The 23,000-nt window shown below is 40.0% G+C and overlaps 1 protein-coding gene across 5 annotated transcripts in view; it reads right to left on the bottom strand.

Annotated features, from left to right (window-relative positions):
* The window catches only part of LOC149261612 (golgin), a 484,201-nt gene that overhangs the window by 348,594 nt on the left and 112,607 nt on the right, over window positions 1–23,000 (bottom strand). For all 5 annotated transcript variants that reach the window (XM_089422473.1, XM_089422467.1, XM_089422469.1 and 2 more), the window contains exons 5-6: window positions 9,488–9,574; window positions 8,650–9,336 (exon numbers count right to left, since the gene is read on the bottom strand). In XM_089422473.1, coding sequence (XP_089278599.1) covers window positions 8,650–9,336; window positions 9,488–9,574 — 774 coding nt within the window. The remainder of the gene's footprint in view (window positions 1–8,649; window positions 9,337–9,487; window positions 9,575–23,000) is intronic.

Below are 23,000 nucleotides of genomic sequence, written 5' to 3'. Positions count from 1 at the left end.
TTTTTCAAAGAAAACTAAAGATCAAATCAAAAATCCAAACTCTAGGAAAAAGGAACTTTTTATATCTTTTTATATTTTATATATATATATATTTTTAAATTTTTAAATTTTTTTAAACTGTTAGAGTCTAACTTTAAACAAAAATAAATCTAAATTCAAAAAAAAAAAACTAAACTAACATCATCGATATCCAAAGCTAAAATAAAGAGTCTATATATATATATATATATATATATTTACAAAAAATCCTAAATTAAAATTTAAACTGAAAATCCTAAAAAAATTAAAAATGATACTTTTTGAGCTTTTTTATGAATTTTAATTGAAAAAACTGAACAAAATTAAATGAAATTAAACTAAGGATTAAAATCTAAATACAACAAAACGAAAATCAAAACAAAGCAAACTAAACTTCAATCAAAAATTTTATGCGACTTACCATATAGGATCTTAACTTACGCTTAACCCTCAGCTACGTGAAAAAAAATCAAAACGTTGAAGTTCGGGACCTGGAACGACTTAGCCGCAAATGCTACAACTGGCCCACGAAAAACCTCTCACCCACGTCGATTTGTTGGAATCCTTTTTGTGTTTGCGCTGATGCAGGCCCACGGTAGTTTTAGAGGACGGCAAAACGAGCAGCAGCGTGGGAGGAAGAGCCCCACGCAGGTAATCTTACGCTGAGACCAGAAATCCAGGCAGACTCACGCGCTGAGACCAAAAACGCAAGCAGACTCACGTCAAGACCCAAAAAAAAATCGAATTTCGTTTGCTTAATATGATTGCAGGTTTGCGCGCGGGGATCAACTGCAAAAAAGAATGGAGCTGGAGCCACGATTTGCAAGTGAAGGCTGCAGCTGCGGGGAAAAAGGATCAGGCTGACGGAAACCTGGACGACGGCGTGGAGAGGAGGTATGCAAACAGCGCAAGATTAAGCAGCGTGGAGATAGTGTGCAGCGTGAAACGAAACTTGACGGCGGGATAGTGAACGTTTTGCAGGTTCCAGCAATGTTTGTTGGCGGACGGCGGAAGATACACGCTGGCCCTTATATGCGTTTTGATGTACAAGTTTCTTGACTACGGACAGGATGGATGTGGCAGCAGCGTGTAAGAAAAAGAAAGGTCACGCAGGTTTGCAGATTGGATAGCCAGGGGATTAAGAAAAACGACTTTGAAATCCTCGGAAAAAATGTTCAAACCCCAGAAACTGATTATTAATGAAACCGATGTAAAAAAATTTCCAAATCTGAAAACCCTTGGACAGCGAGACAGCGACCCTGCAAAACTCAATTTTCCACAAGAATTTTATCTCAGACCTGCAAATGGAAAACAAAAATCCGGAAAGTATATGCAAATATTTAAAATGAAACCCTACAAACCGGTCCAAAATTTCAAAATTATAGCTCTACAATAGCCAGATTTGTCAGTTATCATCAATAATATTTTAGAACTTCATATTTACTATGAAAATACTTAGGAAATCTCTCATGCAAATCAGAAAACAAACTAAATGATTAACCCAGAATCAAAACTAGCTGGGCTCTGCAAGAAAATGCTTGCAGGAGTTGGCTGGTTCAACCGAAAACTTCCCCAAACGCCAACTGATCTTCTTCAATAGGGGTTTCCTGCATAGCTCACTTCAACCATCAATAAAGAGAGAAAAAATAATACTAGATCTCAAAAAGCAATGGAGATACCTGCCATTACTTCAGAAAGCCTAATACCATTCAAACCCTAGCAAGTGAACAAGATACCTGTGCTCAACAATACTCTATAATAAGCTGTTACTAATGGTTGAAAATCAAAATATGCAGAAAATAAAATAGCTCACAGCACTTCCAGAGAGTAACACCAGCAAGATTTTAACCCCAAAGTCTTTCTTTATTAGCACCAGAAAAAGTTTACAAGAGAGCTTCTTCAGCACAAGACTCCAAGATCGAATGATCTCAAATGACCCCTAGCACCCTATTTAAAGAAAAAAATCCCAACAGCTAGTTCGAGTGATCCATGTCAAAATGATCTCGACCGTCGATGAGGATCAAGATATCTCTTAATCTCATCCGTCGAATTTTTAATGTATTAAAAAATTGAATTTCTGCATATTTACTCAAAATATTATTATTTTATTATTTTTAGATTTTTTACTTTATTTTATTATTATTTATATTTTTTTATTTTTTTATTTTTTATTTTTATTTTTTATTTTTTCTTAATTTTTTTAATTTTTTAATTTTTAATTTATTTTTAAATGGATCCTCGAACTTAGCTTTTGGGAAAAACATCTAGGACCTTGGACTTAGGACTTATGAGGGGATTAAAACATTTCTTAACCCTCAAGACACTTTACATCATGACTTTTACAACTTCACATCCCAAGGGGGAAAACCCATTTGACATAGACCCCATAAACCACCCAGTTCTGCGACACAACTATAATCTAGCAGATTAACACACTAGGATTCTCCTAAGATTCTAATGACAAAATCCATTCCGGCTTTGGGGTTAGGCTAAAGGAAAACTCTGCCGATCATGGATCGGTGAGATGAAAAACCTTCCGGAACGTAGATTATCACTTAGAAAATTAGGTCCACCTAGGCAATTTACATACATGACTCATATCTGCTAAGATTATTTACAATTTATACATGCAGACTGGGTTTACAACATAAATTGGTCAAGTTGTCGATCACTGTCGAACGGCACAGACATGTCGATCAAGCGCTACCCTTTTTGCAAAGAAAAGGGGGTGTACTGCTATGGGTAGTTGACCAGTAGTGGTCAACAAGGACCATCTAGGAGAAAAAGTTCTCCTATGGGCATCACCCACGGGTGGTGGGTAGCAGGCCCAAAACCCGCCCCTTATTAGTCCTTCAATAACAAAACCTTAGGGCTCTCGTACCAAGGATCATGGCCGTTTACAAGCCCTAATACAATGCTAACACACATTGTCAATCCTTTAACCAATAACTCAGGATTGAGGCTAAATCCATCAAGTTCCCATCTTCCCATACAAATAAAGAATATACTACAGTACTTACTTATTGTTGTTGTCCTTGGAAACAAACCATTTCAATCTTCTTCAATTCAAAAGATTTGCTCCTGTAGTCCTTGTCCACTTGGCCCACTTTCTATCTATCAGTAGACTACTCCTTCAGCCCACTAATCCAATTTTTTGTAGCCTTTCAACTAGTTGTTACAAGTCTCCTTTACAAGCCCTAATACAAGCTTGCCCCTTATCACATCAATCTGCAACTCACAGCCAGATTGTTCGTACCCTAATAGATCTCTTGCCCAACTCAACCAGCCCTTGTTCACTGCTTTAGCCAACCCTCAACCTGTTGTGGGTGCCCTTCTTGAATAGTGACCTATTCCTTTAGGCCTCGGCCTTTCCCTAACCAGGTTTCGGCCAACATCATCACAACTTGCAGCCCTTAATTTGCCCATGGATTGCCCTACACCACCTCGCCCCGCCTGATCTAAGCTCCAACCCTCCATACAGAAGGGCACAGTCCCCTTTACACCATGTGGCCTCCTTTACACAGTCTCCGTACTCTATTCTAGGTATGCGGCCCTCAGACTGCCTAATAGACCCTCGGATTCCTTCCTAGGTAATTGGCTTGCCTATCTTAGCCCTTGTTCAGCCTACCAACAAATCTTGAGGTCCTCAGCCTGCTTCTTCTAGGCCCCAGCCTCTCCTTTTCTCAGCGCTAAGCCCCCGCTTTATTGTGCAGACATCGGCCAACCCATCAACAATACTTTCAAGCCCTCGACTTATTCTTCTATGCCTCAACCCTCAAATCTAGGGTTTAGTCCACTGTAACAACAAACCCTTGGTTGTGACTTCACCTTACTTGGTTATAGCTTCACCTTGCTAACCAAAACACAAACTCGGCCTCCTATTATGCTTGCGTTGCTTCCCTAGGGTTGCCTACTGCTCCTTTCCTTGCTTAGGATGTCCTTCGAGCCTTCTCTTCTCCACAAGTGAAATCCTTCTCAACTTGTGACTAGACTCTCCTTTGGCTACATATTTATACTTTTCCATAGGTCACTTAGGGAATCCCTTGGTCCTTTAGGTTGTTTCCCACTGAACTACTTAACATTAAATTAGAATATTAAATTCATTATCCTGGGTTCCAAGCCCACTCCTTTATGTCAAAACCCCAAACCTTGGGAATCTCACCCACAAGCACCCTTTTTGTGGGTTTCTACACTTGGAAATACCATCCGAGCTACCCAAATTTCAACGCTATTGTTTAATATTTTGGAAAATAAAGCATTAGACACATCACATGCATCATGCAATGGAAACACACAGTTCGGCAAACTATTACCCAGGCAGAGTTTGAGGCCCATCCATTCCAACTTGAGGTCATCTTCAGCCTAGTCTCTTTCCTACATAGAGTTAGATCTCTCTAGAAATCTGTGGTGGGGAAATATCATTAACCCTACCTAGCACATTGCTCCTCAGAGGCCCTCACTTCAGATCAATCAATAGGCAGTGTTCGGGGGTGGTTCTCTGAGGCATCCTGACACCTCTAGTCTGTGGCCATTTCCGTCGAGCACCTCCCCCTATTCAGATTCCCTCATGCTGCACCGAGCCATCTTCTACCAACTAAACAGGCACTGAATCAGTCCATTAGAGAGGATATTTATCAGTTATACACTTAGGTCGCATGGATTTCACCTCCTACAAGCCTTGGTACTGAATCAGCAGTATTGATTGTTGAACTCCTCTACCATCACCTTAACAAAAATGTAACCTTCACCCAAACCAAAATAATTAGTTAGGCACGTTAAGTGTTTTCTACCATATTATAAGATTAAGGAGATAAACCCTTTACGCAAACAAAAATCACAAGTTAGGCATGTTAAGCTTTTTCTACCATATTATAAGGTTGAGGAATGTGAGGAGTCTGAAAATTTTGAGCCAGATGAGGTTCATGTAGCTCTTGTTGATCATCCCATTTCTTGAAATGGTGATGAGTTTTGTTAGGCCCCTATACTACTAGTGTAACCCCTTATTGTTATTAGTACAACCCACTCATTATATTGATGTACCCATGTAGTGCCCATATTGTTAATAATGTGCCCCATAGAAGCCCACTATTGTTATTATTGCGCCCTTACATTATTATTGTTATGTCGGCTCTGATTATGTTATGACCCCTTAGACTCCTATATATAGAAATGAGGTCTTTTCATTTGTATCATCCAAGAATTGTTCATTTATGTAATGTAAAGGAGTTTGCCCCCTCGAAGAGGCTGAATTCTAAGGCGTTGATCTATCTTTTCTATCTTTTCTTGAGCTAGTTTCATAACATTTGGTATCAGAGCTTTGGATTCTAGGGTTTCACTGCTCCAAACAGGTCATCGTGGAATTTTCGCTATAACTTTTTTTCTGCGACGTTTCAGAAGTTGCAAAAAAAACCCATTTGAGAAGACATCGCGTTGAACCTCGGGTCCGAATTTCAGAGCTTTTCGCGCTATATTTGCGGAGATATGATCTGAGGAAGTTGGTCTTTTTGCAGACTCCTGAATTACATTCCAAACAGGTGACCTGGGGAAAATAGTCATAACTTTCTCTCTGAGCATTGGATTGAAATTTCGTAAGAAGGTACAGAAAGAGGACGGATTGTAGTTTCTCGTGTATCTTTTTCAGAGCCAAAGGTCAAAAACTTGACACGTGGCACTTTATACAAGTACGCTCCTCTGAAAAGGTCTATAATCAGGTCATCTTGGGAGATTGTGCATAACTCTTTTTTGGAGAATCCAATTTGGATCAGACTGATGGCATTGAAAAGAGAACACAGAGGGCTACTACAGATAGCAATTTCAGAACCTAAATATCCACAAGTACAGAGTCGTTTCAAGATTGAGGTCCTAAAATCAAGAAAAAGCAAGATGAGGAAGTTTGATGGCAAGGATCCGGTAAATTGGATACTTTAGATGGAGCAATATTTTGATCTACATGCTGTACCACTGTTACAAAAGGTATGTATTGCATCTTCATATTTAGAACCGGATCAATTTTTATGGTATAAAAGGCTTTGTTCTCGTAAAAAACTTGTTACATGGTCAATTCTCACGGAGGAAATGATAGCACATTATGAGGATACAAAGAGCAACACCACAACAATTGGAAAGAGTAAAAGGGCTTTGTGACCTATTTGAAAGTAAAATTATGGCAACAAGGAAGTCTACCCCTCACAACTTTAAAGATGGACGTGTTGTTTCTCCTAGCCTTCCACAACCTATAAGGGTTACACCACAACAATTGGAAGAAAAAAGAGAAAAAAGGGCTTTGTTACAATTGTGATAGCAAATGTACTAAAGGTCATAAGTGTGTTGAGAAGAAATTATTTTACATAGAGTATGAAGAGGAGGAAGAAAAGGATCAAGAAACATCAAAAGAAGAGGATATTTGCCAAGACCCGACCCCAGAGAAAGAAGAAATGAATCAGAACATATCTTGTAAACTATTAGCAAGAATGACCACTCCTCAAACTCTCAAGATAGAAGGACATATCAAGAAGAAAAAGGTGCAAGAAGTGAAAGATCACATCAAGAAAGAAGAAATGAATCCAACCATATCTTGTAATTCACTGGTCGGAATTACCACTCCTCAAACTATCAAGATAGAAGGACATATCAAGAAGAAAAATGTTCAAGAAGTGAAAGATCACATCGAGTGTCAAGAAATGAATCTAACCATATCTTGTAAAGGATTGGAAGAAATTACCACTCCTCAAACTCTAAAGATAGAAGGACATATCAATAAGAAAAAGGTTCAAGCAGTGAAAGATCACATCGAGCATCAACAACAAGTTCTCCAATTTTTAAAGGATAACGCCACTTCAGTGCAAAATCAAATGAAACAACAAGTAGATCAACATCATAGTGAAAAATGTTTTGATGTAGGCGATTGGATATTTTTACTACTACATCTAAAGCAAGCTATTTATGAGAAGGAAATGTTGGCAATACTACATGCACTTAAAAAATGGCGACCTTACCGAATGAGAAGACTCCTCAAGGATGAGGATGTGGAAGCATTGTTTTGTGCTATTTCTATTATCCAACCAGATTGGATAAACGAAGCAAGGGATGAATGGAAGAAGGACAAAGAAGTATGGCCACTTATTCAAAAGTTGCAAAAGATCCCAATTCAAACAATATTGCCAGATATTGAAAAGGAAGGAAAAATCATATTGGAACCTGGAGCAGTGACAGAAACAAGAACCCGACAGCTACGAAATCGATCAATTTCAGAGTATCTCATCAAGTGGAAGAACTTACCCGCTAAAGATTCCACATGGGAGGACAAAAATTTTATACAGAAGCATCAAGAACTACTCAAGCGTTGAGGACAACACTTTTTGAAGGAGAGGGGCATGTTAGGCCCCTATACTACTAGTGTAACCCCTTATTGTTATTAGTACAACCCACTCATTATATTGATGTACCCATGTAGTGCCCATATTGTTAATAATGTGCCCCATAGAAGCCCACTATTGTTATTATTGTGCCCTTACATTATTATTGTTATGTCGGCTCTGATTATGTTATGACCCCTTAGACTCCTATATATAGAAATGAGGTCTTTTCATTTGTATCATCCAAGAATTGTTCATTTATGTAATGTAAAGGAGGTTGCCCCCTCGAAGAGACTGAATTCTAAGGCGTTGATCTATCTTTTCTATCTTTTCTTGAGCTGGTTTCATAACAAGTTTGATGGGTGATCATGTTGATAAATGGTTTGTAGCAGGCTAGTGGCCAAGTAGCTTGTAGCATGGTTTTTGAAACTCTAATATTAGTTGCTAAAGCTTAATCTGTATTGCACTTGGTGCCATTTTGATATATTTGCCCTTACATGGTAAATAGATAAGCAAACTTTGGAATATTTTGCCTCTGATGGTTCGGAATATTAAAAATAGATTTTTCATTAAAAAATAATTATCTTATATCTTTTTTCAAAGACCCGTTCATTGAATCCAGTTCAATCCGGTTCCAGTTTGAAACTTGGTTTCATAGGTGACCGGTTTGTAGACCGATTCTGACTTTTTAAAACTATGGCCTTCACCATGCATTTTACCTGTGTTTTCTCAATATTTTGTTCTATGCCTGTTAGGTTTTCTACATGATATCTTGAACATTGTTGATGGCCTGCATCTTAGGCTTATTTCAATTGTCTAAGGTATGATTATTTCGATTCTGTTTCAGGGTAGCTCAAGCATAAGTTGCACTTGCCAGTGATTCCCATGCAGATAAGTACTCATCTACCATTCAACACTCTAGATCTTCATATAATATTTTTAAAACATTCAATTAAGTGGACTACTTGGTCTTGTTGTTGAGAAGACTCATATTGAGACACTTAAATAAATAAATTAGTCAAACAGCAATGGCATAAAGAAAAGAGCAGTTTGCATAGCTGAGTGAAACAGTAAACACAATTTAAACAGAAACATAATATTACTGTACACTGGATTGTTTTATCCCCTTGAGCATTACCACCTGTATTTCAAGATTTGAAAGGAAACAATAAATCATGTCACTTGATTCTCAAAACCAATTACATAACCATCAAGACATTAAGCGACATTTCATTCTCAAATTTAACCTTGTAAAAGACAAGTAAAAGAGAAATACCAAAAGTTTATGGCGCAGGAAATCTGAAATGCAATCATGTCGTGGGTGACTGTGCAGAGCAAGTGCTTGAATTGAAAGTGCTGGAATCAGTTCATTAATTTTTGCTATCATTGGCCATTGACTTAAAAGATTTGCCCCTTCCCCTTCACCATTCTTTGAAGAAATAACATGGACCAAGGAGCAAAGAATCTGAAGTAAAGACCCTAAAACAAGTTCCTTTTCCACATAATGATGCCTTCTGTTTCCTACAGAAAGTGGATGAATCTCACTAGAAGAATTCAAAGTAGAATCAGTTTCTTCCAGAGAAAGTTTATGTAAAAGAACCCAAGCCACATCCACAATGTACGTGTCTGCAATATGTAAATATACATCTCCACACTCGTCACTTTTAAACTGGCATGTTTTCAGAATGTTGCGAAGAAGCTCCATTAACCGTGAAGCTGCAATACAGCTTCTCTTCAAGCGAGTTGAACCAACAGGCAAATTTGAACACCAATTTGCCTTTGTCAAGTACCTAATATAATAAGCGACCCTTGTATCAATAGTACCAGTACTAGGGCATATTGAATCAACTGGGTATGAGTCAAAGCTGTTTTCCTTATCACATAATAGGTTGACCTCTAGGTGAAAACAAACACCTTTCAGACAAGTCCATAGCAAATGAAGAAAACTTTTCCATTTTGAGACCTGAAAAAACAGATTATGTAAATGAATATCAAGTATGGCTGACACACTATCATATTGAGAATATGTCACTTTCAGGACAAATGGAGCAGTTCTTGCAACTAAATGCAAACTATAAGCAAGCTATTATGTTGCCACAAGATCTGATTCATACCGATTCTACAAGATAATTGGATAGAACCAGCAGTGTTTTTCCAGCTGAGTGACTAATAAAATCGTTTTTCATTATCAGGAGAACAACCTGTCCAAAAAACGTGTTTATAAACAACACCAACAAGATTAAAAACAACATATTATTTATCAGCCATCAATACATATCATGATTTGCAGTCCTCTCCAATAAGGACATTGAAAATGTGGCTCTTCATTTACTGAATGTCTGAATCAATGAAAACGAGATTAATTAAGAAGAGTTCAGCTCTTCAGCAGGTCAGCATATTGCATATATGTTTTAAGTTAACAGTTTAACTAATTTTAAATTTATTGCACCTAACATTAGAAGGTATCATATTTGCAGGTATTTCTACTTTCACGAAGGATAATATCAAAATGCTTGAGACCTGTGAATCTCTAGGGAAAAAGAGCACTGAATCACCTAACTTCCATATTTTATAATCTCAAAGTATTTGTATGCCAAAACCATTACAACAAATCACAGTAATCACCACAGCACATTAAATAACGTCAATTCTGCCATACCTTAAAAGTAAAGAATCTCTCCCTAGAGTTGATCATAGAATACTCTGTAATCGAGAGATGAAGTCCATGGATATTCTTTACATTTCCAAGAGACTAAATCCAGTGAGTTCGACTTCCTAGCTGGATGCCGATGCTCCACCTTTATCTGCTGGTATTCTAAGCACTTGGCTATATAAGCAAGAATGTCTAACTTTAGTTCTGGCCAACAGTATAGCTACTTCATAATCTGATAAGTTCTTTCGTATCCAAGGTGTCCAGAATAGGGATCATGCTTCGTGAAAAGGATCCTTCTAAACTCCTTCTGGCCCACAACATAAGTTTAATTCCTCCATAGTAATTCCCCATCTTTAGCTAGGCGATAGTCATCATACATTTTTCCCTCCTCCATCCAATTCTTCCTCTGTAATAGAGCTTGGCATACTTCTTGGTACCACTTTTCTTCCTTGGATCACACATCCCAATCACTATCCTCAAATCTGACTGAGTTTGAGAAATTATGCCTACATGTTGTCTCCGACTCAAGGCATCTGCTACTAGACTATATTTCCCTTTTATGCATAGCATGTCATAGTCATAGTTGCTCAGAAATTGTAACAATCTCCATTATCTCACATTCAACTGTATCTGGATCTGCAAGTACCTTAAACTTTCATGATCTATCTGTAGTTCAATTTTTTCTGCCAAAAAATTAATGTTGCCATGCCTTTACAGGCATTCTTGCAAGGAGTTCTAAGTCATGACTTAGGTAACTCTACTCATGAACATTCAATTTTCTTGACTCATAGCTTACCACTCTCCCTTCCTACATGAGTACTCCAATTTTGTCTCCACTAACATCAATGCACACCAGGAAGTTCTTATCAAAATCAAGGAGTATCAACACAGGTGCCATCATACTATCCAGAGGAACTTGACTCCTTTTCCTTGCAATTTGGATAAAGGGCCTGCAATCTTCGACAAACCTACAATACTAACCAGCTAAACATCTCATGTATGCTATGTTCTTCATAGTGGGCAAAATAGATATGGCTTCTATCTTCTCAGGGACCACTTTCAGCTCTTCCTCAATTATTATGAGACCGAGATATTGGAATTCCTTTTGAAAGAAATCACACTAAACTTAAAACATAAATGGTGCTCTCACAAATTTTGCAACACCAAATGGAGATGCTCATGGTGTTTCTCCTGATTGTTAAAATAAACCAAGATGTCATCAATAAATACCAACACAAACTTATCTAGATACTTTCAGAATACGTCATTCATTAACATTATGGATACCTCAGAGGCATTTGTCAATCTAAAAGGTAAGCCCAGAAACACAAATTGACACATCTAGTCTGAAAGACAATTTTTGGTATTTCAACTTCTTCAACTCTAATTTGGCCGTATTCAAATCTTAAAACTGGTTTTGAGCACACCCTCATGCCTTGATCTGAATAACAAATCATCAATCCTTGGCAAGGGGTACTTGTTCTTGATTGTTACTTTGTTCAACATTCTGCAATCAATGCAAACTCAAAGGATCCATTCTTCTTAAAAAATAACACAGGAGCTCCCCAATGTGAAGCACTAGGGCGTATGAAAACCTTGTCTAACAATCCCTGAAACTAAATATTAAGCTCACTTAGCTCATTAGTCCCCACTCTATAAGGTTCCTTTGATATTGGGGATGCCACAACCATCAAGGCTACATTATAGTTCACTTCCTTGGTTGGTGGCAACACCTAGAATTCCTCCAATAAAACATCCATATATTCTTGATAATGGGTAGGGACTATGTTTCCATACTTGATTCTTCCATGCTTTCAATAACATGAATGAGATATCTTTACATTCTTTGCAAACATTACACTTGGCCTACATGGCCAGTATGTGTTTGACTACTGTGGGAATCTTTTCTACATGACAGCTCATAACTATTCCTTCATCTTTCTTCTCAAAGCAATCAACCTTAGCCTTAGTGAAGTTCTAACCAATACTGCTCAACTATCCTATCATAAGCTCCCATGGCCAGCAAATGAAAACATATTCCATTGCTTGTGATAGCCAAACCTGGCTCACGAGCTAAAATATCGAAAAGATTTGGAACATAAAGAAATCCATTTAGGAATAACAATATATTGAATAATGTATGAAAGAATTGATATGATATTATAAATGAGGGACCCGTATATATACCTAGGCAAGTGTGCCCTCTCACAAAGAGTCATGTCCTTTGAGACATGACCTTTCATTAATACTAATTGTCAGTCATTAATTATTAATTAATGATGTGTTATATACATTTATATTCATTACATAGCCTTCCCCTTACGAAAGGATTTCTCCTCAAAGCATATTTATGTAAAGGTTTGACATTTTTTTCCCTCTGTATCATCTTTGCATCATTCTTTATTCTTGAATCTTGGCACTGTCATAGCTGTTGATACGAGACAATATGAACCTTTAAGTTCTAAGCAAAATTGTCGAACTGTAAAAGAATATGACCATCCTTATTCAATCCTTTGTGGAAGGTTGTGGTTATAGGATTCCCAAGTTTTATTAGCATTAGAATTTAGTGTTTTCCAATGATTGTTTATCATTCTTAAACTACTTAATTTGCATGTGTAGATTTTGATAATGGTTCCTTAGATGTGAATGATCTTTGGCTTTGTAGGAATTTCTAAGTCTAACCCATTAGAAACCCTTCATGTACTTTCCGATTTATTCCTACCTACTTGTTCCATTAAATTAACAATTTATATACCATGTAAATACTGGAAATAAATACAAGTGCATGCTCAACACATTACAGATCATCAATTCAAGGAAACAGAAACAAACACACAAGTGACACCGTTGTTTTTGGACTAATGTCCCCGGAAAAACCCAATGCGGGAAAACTGGTGCAGCTATTTGAGGGTTTGACTTATTAAGCAGTTTCAAAATACAATCTGGGTGTCAAATCCGGCTCACCCAACAAAGAATAATCTCGGCAATAATACCTCTCTACTCGGAAATAGATATTCCGACTGAAACCTCGGATAAACACTTTGGCAGCTCCTCAGCTCCAATCTGCCCCACGAAACCTCAGCGTCAGCCTCTAGGGGCTGCGTCAGCCTCTCTCTAGCCCAGCGTTAAACCAATGTCAGTTTGGCCTGGCTTGCATTAGTCCTTTGGCCCTCTGCATCGCCCACACTAGCCTTCTGAGGCACTGTGCAGCTCCCGGCTACCTCTACATGAACCCTTGGCTGCTTCTGCGTCCCTCTCTCCGACTATTGCACTGATCCTCCCAATGTTATCTTTGCCTCTTTGCTTCTGTATTCACTGCCCCTCAGCTGCAACTCTGATCACTCTCTCAACTTTCTCAACAAATCCAGCCCCAGAAAGTCGAAATCTCGATCTCCTGGTTTGTCCTTCAAGTGACCCTCAAGCCTCCTCTTATACTTTTCTCACTGACAAATCAACGACCGAGATTAAGTCCCTAATCAACAACTAATATTAGATCTGGCTTGATCCATGTCTTTTGGACCACTCTAACACAGTTTTATATTAATTCACATTAATATTTTATTTTCCCTAAGTTTAGACTTAGGGACTCCATTAAAAATATTAATTATTTTAATATCTCCCAAATGTTTAGAATTTTCCCAAACCCTTTCTGGATATTGGAGATCTCATGAGCCTATGCCTCTCCACCAATTTTCATGGCTAGAGCACATTCGATGCTACCTCAAATCAACACTCCCTCTTAGCGAGGACTGTGCTCTAGTATTACTCCTCACTAAGCATCACCCTGATCATTCGGCATCGGTCCCTGTGCTGATGTTAGGCCTGCTGCCCAACATCCTCTGCACTGTTGCATCCTGTACTGCTACCCATGGCCCTGCCACTGTCACTACTTCATTTCTACTGCAACTCCCTCTGCATTTGTCCTGCTACCCATGGCCCTGCCACTGCCACTGTTGCATCTGCACTACAACCCCTCTCATCATGTTGCATTGTGTTGCCCATAGCACTACCATTGCTAACTACTGCACTGCAACTCAGTTACTGAGAAGTAAGTAACTGATCTCCCAATTCTGACATCTCTGTCAGGCTAGAGACACCCCTGATGTTGAAGCTCCCTCTGTCACTGACAAGTGCTCCCTCTCTGACCTCTGCATTGCTGCAACAACTCTGTGCATCTCGCACCATTGCACACCTCTGTGCCATCTTGCACTGGTGCAACACTCTCGTGCTTCTCGCACTACTACCTCACATTGTCCCGGGAATCCTCCACTATAGCTCCCTCTGTCGCTCCATCCGCATTCGTCTCTACTGACATCTGCCAGCACTGCTACTCCTCTTTGGGGCTCTCGTAGCAAGGTCTAATCCAAGAGGTCGAGTACCTCGAGGATCCTGCCCCTCATCGCCTGTAGTCCATCTGACTACAGCTCAATGTCTCCCTACTTCCGCTCAAGTGGTGTGTGTGCACTCATGGCACAGTCATCGTCTGTCTCCACTTCCTTCTCTGCCCTTTCTAGTGTAGCCTTGGTCTCAGAGGCCTCTCCCTTGCTCTTCTTCCTTGGGCACTAGGTCGCAAAATGACCCAGCTCCCCACAGTGGAAGCATTTGACCCTGGAGAGGTCCTTCTTCTTCTATTTATCCTACTTTCCCTCAGATGCTAGCGCAGCATCCATCTCCTCCTCCTCCTTGATTTTGATCCCCTTGTCGTTGCTTCCTGCCTTGCTAAGCCTTCTAATCTCTTCTTGGCGAAGAGCCACCCACATTTCCTCCCAATCTGGAAGGGTTGCCCTACCCAGTATGCTCTGGACAAACACCTCCCAGTCTTCTAAGATTGCGTTCAGGGTTGTTCTCACCATTAATTCTATATCCAGCATGACTCCTATGGAAGCCAGCTGATCCCGGATCTCCTTCAATTGACAGAGGAAGGGGTCGATCTGTTCTCCCTTCTACATCTGGTATGACCACAGCGAGTTTTCTAGTAACATCCTTCTCTGCACAGAAGTATGTTGGTACAATTTCCTTAGGGCCTCCCACATCTCATTTGTTGTTTCCTTTTCGGAAATATGTGGTACTACATGGTCCTTGACCGCGTCAAGAATGATGCTCTTGGCCCTTGCCATTGCCTCCTCGTACTTGTCATTATCAGCTGGGTCAACTGGGATAGCTATCGTCCTCAAGGCGAAGTGCTTGACACGATTCCTGTCTAGAATGGATAGGATTCTGGCCTTCCAGACTACGAAGTTTAAGGCTCCAATCTATCCTGATCTCTTACCTCGTTCACTGCCATCTCACTGCTCCTCTACTTCCCTCCTGGAAGTTCTTGGTGTGACTCCCTCCAAGCCTCAATTTCCCTCGTGGAAACCCTTCTACCAATGTCGAGATACCCCCACTCCGATCGCTAGTGCAGCTGCACCACTGATCCAGATTTGTCGGCTAAAAATCCTCGGTAGCAACTCCCTCCTCCTTGGCCTTGCCCTGTTAGGTACTATTCTGACTATAGTACCCCACCAACTCCACTCTGCAACTTACCCACAGCCTCCTAAACCCCAACAAACTGAAGGTTAGAGCTCCTAGGCTTTGCGCAATCCCGGCACCGGCAAATCAGCTTCCTCAGCCAACTATGTCAGCCCTCCTAGCCTCTGCGTGAGCCTGTCTTTGCCTCCCTCGAGCTCTGCGCTGGCTCTCCCTGGCTCAATCTTGATGACGCAAGCACTGCGTCACCCCTTCCTTGCTGCTACTCTACTAGGAACAACTTTTGTCACTCGGGACAGTTGTTTTCTGTTGATGTTGCTTTGCTCGGCTAATGTCCTCAGTTCTCCTGTGATCTGCAACCACGCTCTGATACCATGTTGGAATTTCTAAGTCTAACCCGTTAGAAACCCTTCATGTACTTTCTGATTTATTCCTATCTACTTGTTCCGTTAAATTAACAAGTTATTTACCATGTAAATACTAGAAATAAATACAAGTGCATGCTCAACTCATTACAGATCATCAACTGAAGGAAATAGAAACAAGCACACAAGTGACACTGTTGTTTTTGGACTAATGTCCTTGGAAAAACCCAATGCAGGAAAACCGGTGCAGCTATCTGAGGGTTTGATTTATTAAGTAGTTTCAGAATACAATCTGGGTGCCAAATCTGGCTCACCCAACAGAGAAAAATCTCGACAGTAGTACCTCTCTACTCAGAAGCAGATATTCTGGCTGAAACCCTGGACAAACACTCTGGCAGCTCCTCAACTCCAATTTGCCCCATGAAACCCCAGTGTCAACCTCTAGGGACTGCGTCAGCCTCTCTCTGGCCCCAACATTAGCCCAGCGTCACTCTAGCTTGGCCTGTATCAACCTCTGGAGGCACTGCATCAATCCTCTGGCCGTCTGCGCCACCCATGTTGGCCTTCGAGGCACTGTGCAGCTCTTGGCTACCTCTGCATGAGCCCTGGTTGGCTCTGCATGAACCCTTGGCTGCTTCTGCGTCCCTCTCTCTGGCTGCTACGTTGATCCTCCTGGTGTTATCTTTGCCTCTCTGCTTCTGTATTCACTGCCTCTCAGCTGCAACTCTGATCACTCTCTCAACTTTCTCAGCAAACCCAGCCCCAGAAAGTCGAAATCTTGATTTCTTGGTCTGTCCTCCAAGTGACCCTCAAGCCTCCTCTTATACTTTTCTCGTTGACAAATCAACGGCCAAGATTAAGTCCCTAATCAACAGCTAAGATTAGATCTGGTTTGATCCATGTCTTTTGGACCATTCTAACATAGCTTTATACTAAATCACATTAATATTTTATTTTCTCTAAGTTTAGACTTAGGGGCTCCATTAAAAGTATTAATTATTTTAATATCTCCCAAACAATTTAGAATCTACCCAAACCCTTTCTGGGTATTAGAGATCTCATGTGCCTTAGCCTCTCCACCAATTTTCATGGCTAGAGCACATCCTATGCTACCCCAAATCAACAGGATTCTGATTTGTTGACATCTTTGATGTTTGGATTCTCAAGTTCTCTATTTTTTAACATTCTAATTTGTCCCAGTAGCTTCTAATTAAGGTTCTTCAACCAAGAATTTTCTACAATTGCCAGGTTTCTCTTCAATTCTTTCTCGAGATCTTCCTTTTCTTGTACTAATCTTTGATAATTTTGCTTCGTATCGTTGGACTTTTCGACTTGTGCAAGCAATTTCTGATTGTGACATTTTAAGCAAGAAATTTCCTCATTTATTTCCATGATAACTTCGTCAAATTCTTTTCGCATCTTTGATATTGACTTTTTATTTTCTCGAATAATCACCTTTGATATATCTTTCAAGATTTTTTATGAAGGTACTATCGAATCTGACTTCATTGTAATGTCTTTAAGTGTCACCTTCTTCTTCTTATAGGAAAAAATCAAAGATTTTCTCTCTGTGTTTAATTTAAAGGAACCTAATGTTCTAAACCATGATAGACTAAGAATTATGTCAATCTATTATTTATACATAGTTGTAACACTAAATTGAAATACACATTCATAATCATCAATTGTCACTTGCAAGTCTTTAATTTCATAATGTCTCTTGCAAAAAATATCTTCCTTTTAACCTATATTTGGCTCTGGAATCGATAGTTGATTTGCCAAATCAATTGTTGAAAATACTGAGAGGATGGTGAATCAGTATCTCCCTTGCTTTTCACAATTGGTTAGTTCTTTTAAACATTTAGAAAAACATAAGACATCATCACATCATAAAGGTTAGTGCACAGTAGATTTGTCTCAACAAGCTTCATTATGTATGGTTACATACAACTTTACCAGTTGAACTGGAAGCTATGTTGCAGGAAACGCCAACCCCAGGGACGTTTCTGGGTTGAAACAAAACTGAAACCTGGAAACGCATTTGGCATGGCCTGGAAACACGTTTCACGTTGGGGAAACGTGACCCAATATGGCCTGAAACACGTTTCCAGGTCGTACGGCTACATTTCCACCTATAAGTTGTGATTTTTCCGCCTATTTTTATTGGGTAAATAAAATCTCTTTTGGATGCTTCTACATGGTTTTCTCAAGTTATAAAAAGACTCTTGCGTCATTCCCTCATCACACGAATTGAGCAAGTCGTTTCACTTGGAGACAAACAATTTTAGCAAGGAGAAAAGAGGAAGAGAGCAGTGGTTTCAACTAGGGCGTTTTCAATAGTGAGAAAACGAGATTTCAGCAACAAGAGAAAGCGATTTTACAAGCAGATTTGGAGTGCAGAGTTTCCAGCTATGACATTCTTAGTTTTTGGCTGAGCTACAACCATATTTCTTGTCTTTTCTAGCATTTTGGGATACCTTCAGCTTAAAAAAAATAATTTGGTTAAGAAGCATTCATTTCCTTAGATTTTTCTCACTATTTCTTCTATTTTTCAAGGGTTTATACTTCCAAATATATGAAAAACGTTTTTTCTTTACAAATTTGTTTTTTTAATTTTATTTTTTTTGCAGCAATGGCTTCCAACCAAGCTGCCAGTTCAAGCCCCATGTCCAACCCAAGGGCTGAATATTATCCTCTTTGGAGGCATGTTCAGAAGCTTCAAAAATGTGGAGGTGGTGGCTCATGGGAATGGCGATGTAATCTTTGCAGTAATTCATACAAGGGCTCCTACCGAAGAGTGAAGGCACATCCTTTGCATGGAGGATGTTATGAATATAATTCATAAAAAGTAAATAAATAAAATAAATGTAAATATTAAATAATCAAATATTGATTATGTTAAATAGTCATTAAGTTAAGTGAAAAGGCATGTCTAAAAGACATGCCCATTCACGAAAGGACACCTGCTTAGGTATATATATGCGGGTCCTCATTGTAACATTCATCACTTGTACAATTTTATATATAATAAATTATAATTTAAAATACCTCGTGTATTTTTAACATATTAAGTCAACAAGCTATCAGTTTTTATGCTTCAGTGGTATCAAAGCCATGGCGCACAATATAATGATGCAAGTCCTTGAACGTTGTTCGCAGCATAATGTGCCATTACGTTCACATCCTGAAAGCTTTGAGCAGTTTATTAAAGTTCAAGAAGCATTTCAGCGTTTAGAAAAATCATTTGTAGAAGTTAAAGCACGTAGAAGGGAAATCGATAATAAGGGAGATGACAGCAACAGTGAAGAAACAAAACAAGAAGAAGCAAAAGAAGAAGATTTTCATCAAGATGATGATCCAAATGAAGTTGATCTTGATGTGGATGAAGACTATTTTGGAAAGCAAGAAGATGACAAAGTTAGCCTTGAAACAGCTAAAAGCCCTCCAACTAAAATGGACTCACAGTCCACTTTTGTTGCACATTCACCACCAGTTTTGCCCCCATCCCCTTCTCATCATGACTCAATTAACAAAAAGCAATTCCTTCATTCTACTGGACAAGGACATGTCAGGAGGGATAATGTTGAATATTATGAACTCTCAAATGAAGAGGAGCCAATGGAGAGTCCAATGCTAGCAGGAACTGTTAAGTCCAAAATATATGAGGAAGATCCATACTTCAAGTTAAGGATGGAAAGTAAGATGGATACTTCAAGTTAAGGATGGAAGGTAAGATGGATTACCATGCAAGCACAAAAGCAATGAATCCTACTGTTAGATATCAAGAATTCCTTATTAACTACAGAAATGGTGATAGGGTGTCGGTTTATCACATGATCAAGTTGCATACACAGATGCAGCTGCCGTAGCGCAAATTGCTTTCGAGTCAGCAGCACATGCCACTGATGCAGCAAGAGTTGCCATTGGTCTTGCCAGAAATCATAAATTGCAGGGCACAGGCATAAGAGAACCAGTAGGATTATTGAACAATGGCAATTTGTGTTACGCTATCAGCGTTCTACAATGTCTCACCTATACTCCTCTCATGGCAACTTATTGCATTAAGCGAAAGCATTCATTAAATTGCAAGGGAAAGAGTCTGTGCCTAGTGTGTTTGTTGGAAAAACGAATTGAAAGGTCCCTCAATCAACCCAATTGCCCACAAACAAATCTGTCGGGTGATATTACAGAAAATTTAAGCTTGGTTCGGCCATATTTCAGCAACAAGATACAAGAAGATGCTCAAGAATTTTACATGAATCTAATCAACGCCTATGAGAAATTTGATCATTATGTGTACGATATATTGAAAGGCCAATTTGTAACGCACACCAAGTGCTCTTCCCGTGGCTACAAGGGAGATAGACCACGTCCTCTACTAGTGGCAGGGGCAGCCCAGATAGGTGGTGTCACCTCCTCCTCCTGTTGCTTCTCCTCCTCCTCCTCCTCCCCCTCTACACCTTCCACTACCTCCTGCTCTAACCAATCATTGGCAGACTCCATGAGAGGCCTCTTGGTCTCAACCCTCCATGCAACAGTGGTGTCAATCCCTTCCAATGAGATGGCCTCCATATCAGGTATCCTCTCAAGTTGCCTCACCCACAATCGAAGATTGTAGTAGACGTAGACCATGTCAATAAGTCGTTGGGACTCCAACTTGTACAAAGATCATAAAATAATAATTATAAAAAAATTATTGTTTAATGAATTCAAAAAATTAATTGGAAATTTGCAATACTTTTAGTTTTAAGCTATGTCACAGGGTTCGCCGAATTTGAAGGTTCAGGTTTGAAATTCGATGAACCTCAAAAAAAAATTTGAAATTCGTTCAGGTTCGCCGACCTGAAATTCGAACCTGAAGGTGAACCTAATCGAACTCGAACCTGAACGAACCTGAATGAACCTGAACGCGAATTTAATCAAATTTTGTTAAGGTTCGATTTAGGGTTCGCCGATTTTTTTGACAGTTTTATTTGGCTATTTATGAGAAAAACCAGGGGCCGCATACCACTTTTCTGCAACGCTTCCTGCCAAATATTTCTTTATAAACGATGGCTCTCTAACGTTTTGGCACAAGCTTTCGGGAGTATTGAATGAGCGTTTGTATTGAGCAGAGCTGTGCGTTTGATTGCGTTGTGCAGTCACGCAGTGTGAGCAGTGAGCCTTGAGGAGATCTTAGATCGGTGTGGTCGTGACTCGTGACTCGTGAGTCGTAGGCTGTGCAGTCACGCAATGTCGTGATTTGCTGCACCGGCACGCACCTTCGTTCGATTTGCTACACGCTTCGAGCCTCGGCGTCGGCGTTGAAACTTCACTACAGTGTGCACGCAGAACACATTACACCGACACGTAACTACTAACACAGGACCCGTCACCCAAGTACCGTCGACTCAGAAGTTATAACTTATAAGTTTTTATTAAGTTTAATTAAGTTTGGTCGACTGTTGTGCTGCGTGCATATCTAGCATTGTTGGGCATTTTTCGTTTTGCCTGGGTTGTTCCTTTTTCTTTCGAGCAATGTTTTGGTTTTTGTTTGTGGGTAAACCTGCTGGCTGGATTTGGAGATAGCGTTGGCTGTCCAAGTCTCAAGAGCCTGTATGCATCCCCTGAACCAAATCTCAAGGTTACAATGCTTCAAAAATCGAGCAAACCAAATATGGACCAGTTGAATGCCAACCAACAGAAAGCAAGTATACTCTGTTTGAGATTTGGTTCAGGGGATGCATACAAGCTCTTGGACAGCCAACGCTATCTCCAAATCTAGCCAGCAGGTTTACCCACAAACAAAAACAAAAACATTGCTCGAAAGAAAAAGGAACAACCCAAGCAAAACGAAAAATGCCCAACAATGCTAGAAATGCACGCAACACAACAGTCAACCAAACTTAATTAAACTCAATACAAACTTATATGTTATAACTTTTGAGTCGACGGTACCTGGGTTACGGGTCCTGTGTTAGTAGTTACGTGTCGATGTAACGTGTTTTGCGTGCACACTGCAGTCAAGTTTCAACGCCGACGCCGAAGCTCGAAGCGTGCAGCAAATCGAACGGAGGTGCGTGCTAGTGTAGCAAATCACAACACTACGTGACTGCACAGCCTACGACTCACGAGTCACAACTCACGACCACACCGATCTGAGATCTCCTCAAGGCTCACTGCATGACTGCACAGCACAATCAAACGCACAGCTCTGCTCAATACAAACGCTCACTCAATACTCCCGACAGCTTGTGCCAAAACGTTAGAGAGCCATCGTTTATAAAGAAATATTTCGCAGGAAGCATTGCAGAAAAGCGGTGTGCGGCCCTTGGTTTTTCTCATAAACAGCCAAATAAAACCGTCAAAAAACAGGCGAACCCTAAATCGAACCTTAAAAAAATTCGATTAAATTCGCGTTCAGGTTCGTTTAGGTTCGTTCAGGTTCAAGTTCAAATTAGATTCGCCTTCAGGTTCGAATTTCAAGTTCAACGAACCTGAACGAATTTAAAAAAAAATTGACGTTTGCCCAAATTCGAACCTGAACCTTCAAATTCAGCGAACCCTGTGACATAGTCCACATTCATCTCTACCCACATCAGCCAGTCCTGCTACTCCTTTTCGGGGCTCCCATAGCAAGGTCTAATCCAAGAGGCTGAGTACCTCGAGGATCCTGTCCCTCATCGCCTGTAGTCTACCTGACTACAGTTCGATGTCTCCCCACTTCCGCTCAAGTGGTGCATGTGCACTCATGGCACAATCATTGTCTGTCTCCACTTCTTTCTCTGCCCTTGCTGGCGCTGCCTTAGTCTCGGAAGACTCTCCCTTACTCTTCTTCCTTGGACACTGGGTCGCATAATGACCCAGCTCCCCACAGTGGAAGCACTTGATCTTGGAGAGATCCTTCTTCTTCCGCTTTTCTTGCTTTCCCTCAGATGCTAGGGCAACATCTTCCTCCTCTTCCTTTTTGACTCTGATCCCCTTATTGTTGTTTCCCGCCTTTGTTTGTCGTCTGATCTCTTCTTGGTGAAGATCCACCCACATCTCATTCTAAGGTGGAAGTGTCCATCTACCCAGTATACTCTGGACAAATACCTCCTAGTCTTCTGAGACTTCATTCAGGGCTCTCCTCATTGTCAATTCCTGATCCGATGTGGCTTC

Source organism: Pinus tabuliformis, chromosome 6 (assembly GCF_031772625.1).
Source record: "Pinus tabuliformis cultivar Carrire ecotype Pingquan chromosome 6, CPIR1, whole genome shotgun sequence".
NCBI lineage: Eukaryota > Viridiplantae > Streptophyta > Pinopsida > Pinales > Pinaceae > Pinus > Pinus tabuliformis.
The sequence above is the reverse complement of the archived record's forward strand: the minus strand, read 5'-3'. Positions and strand labels throughout refer to the sequence as shown.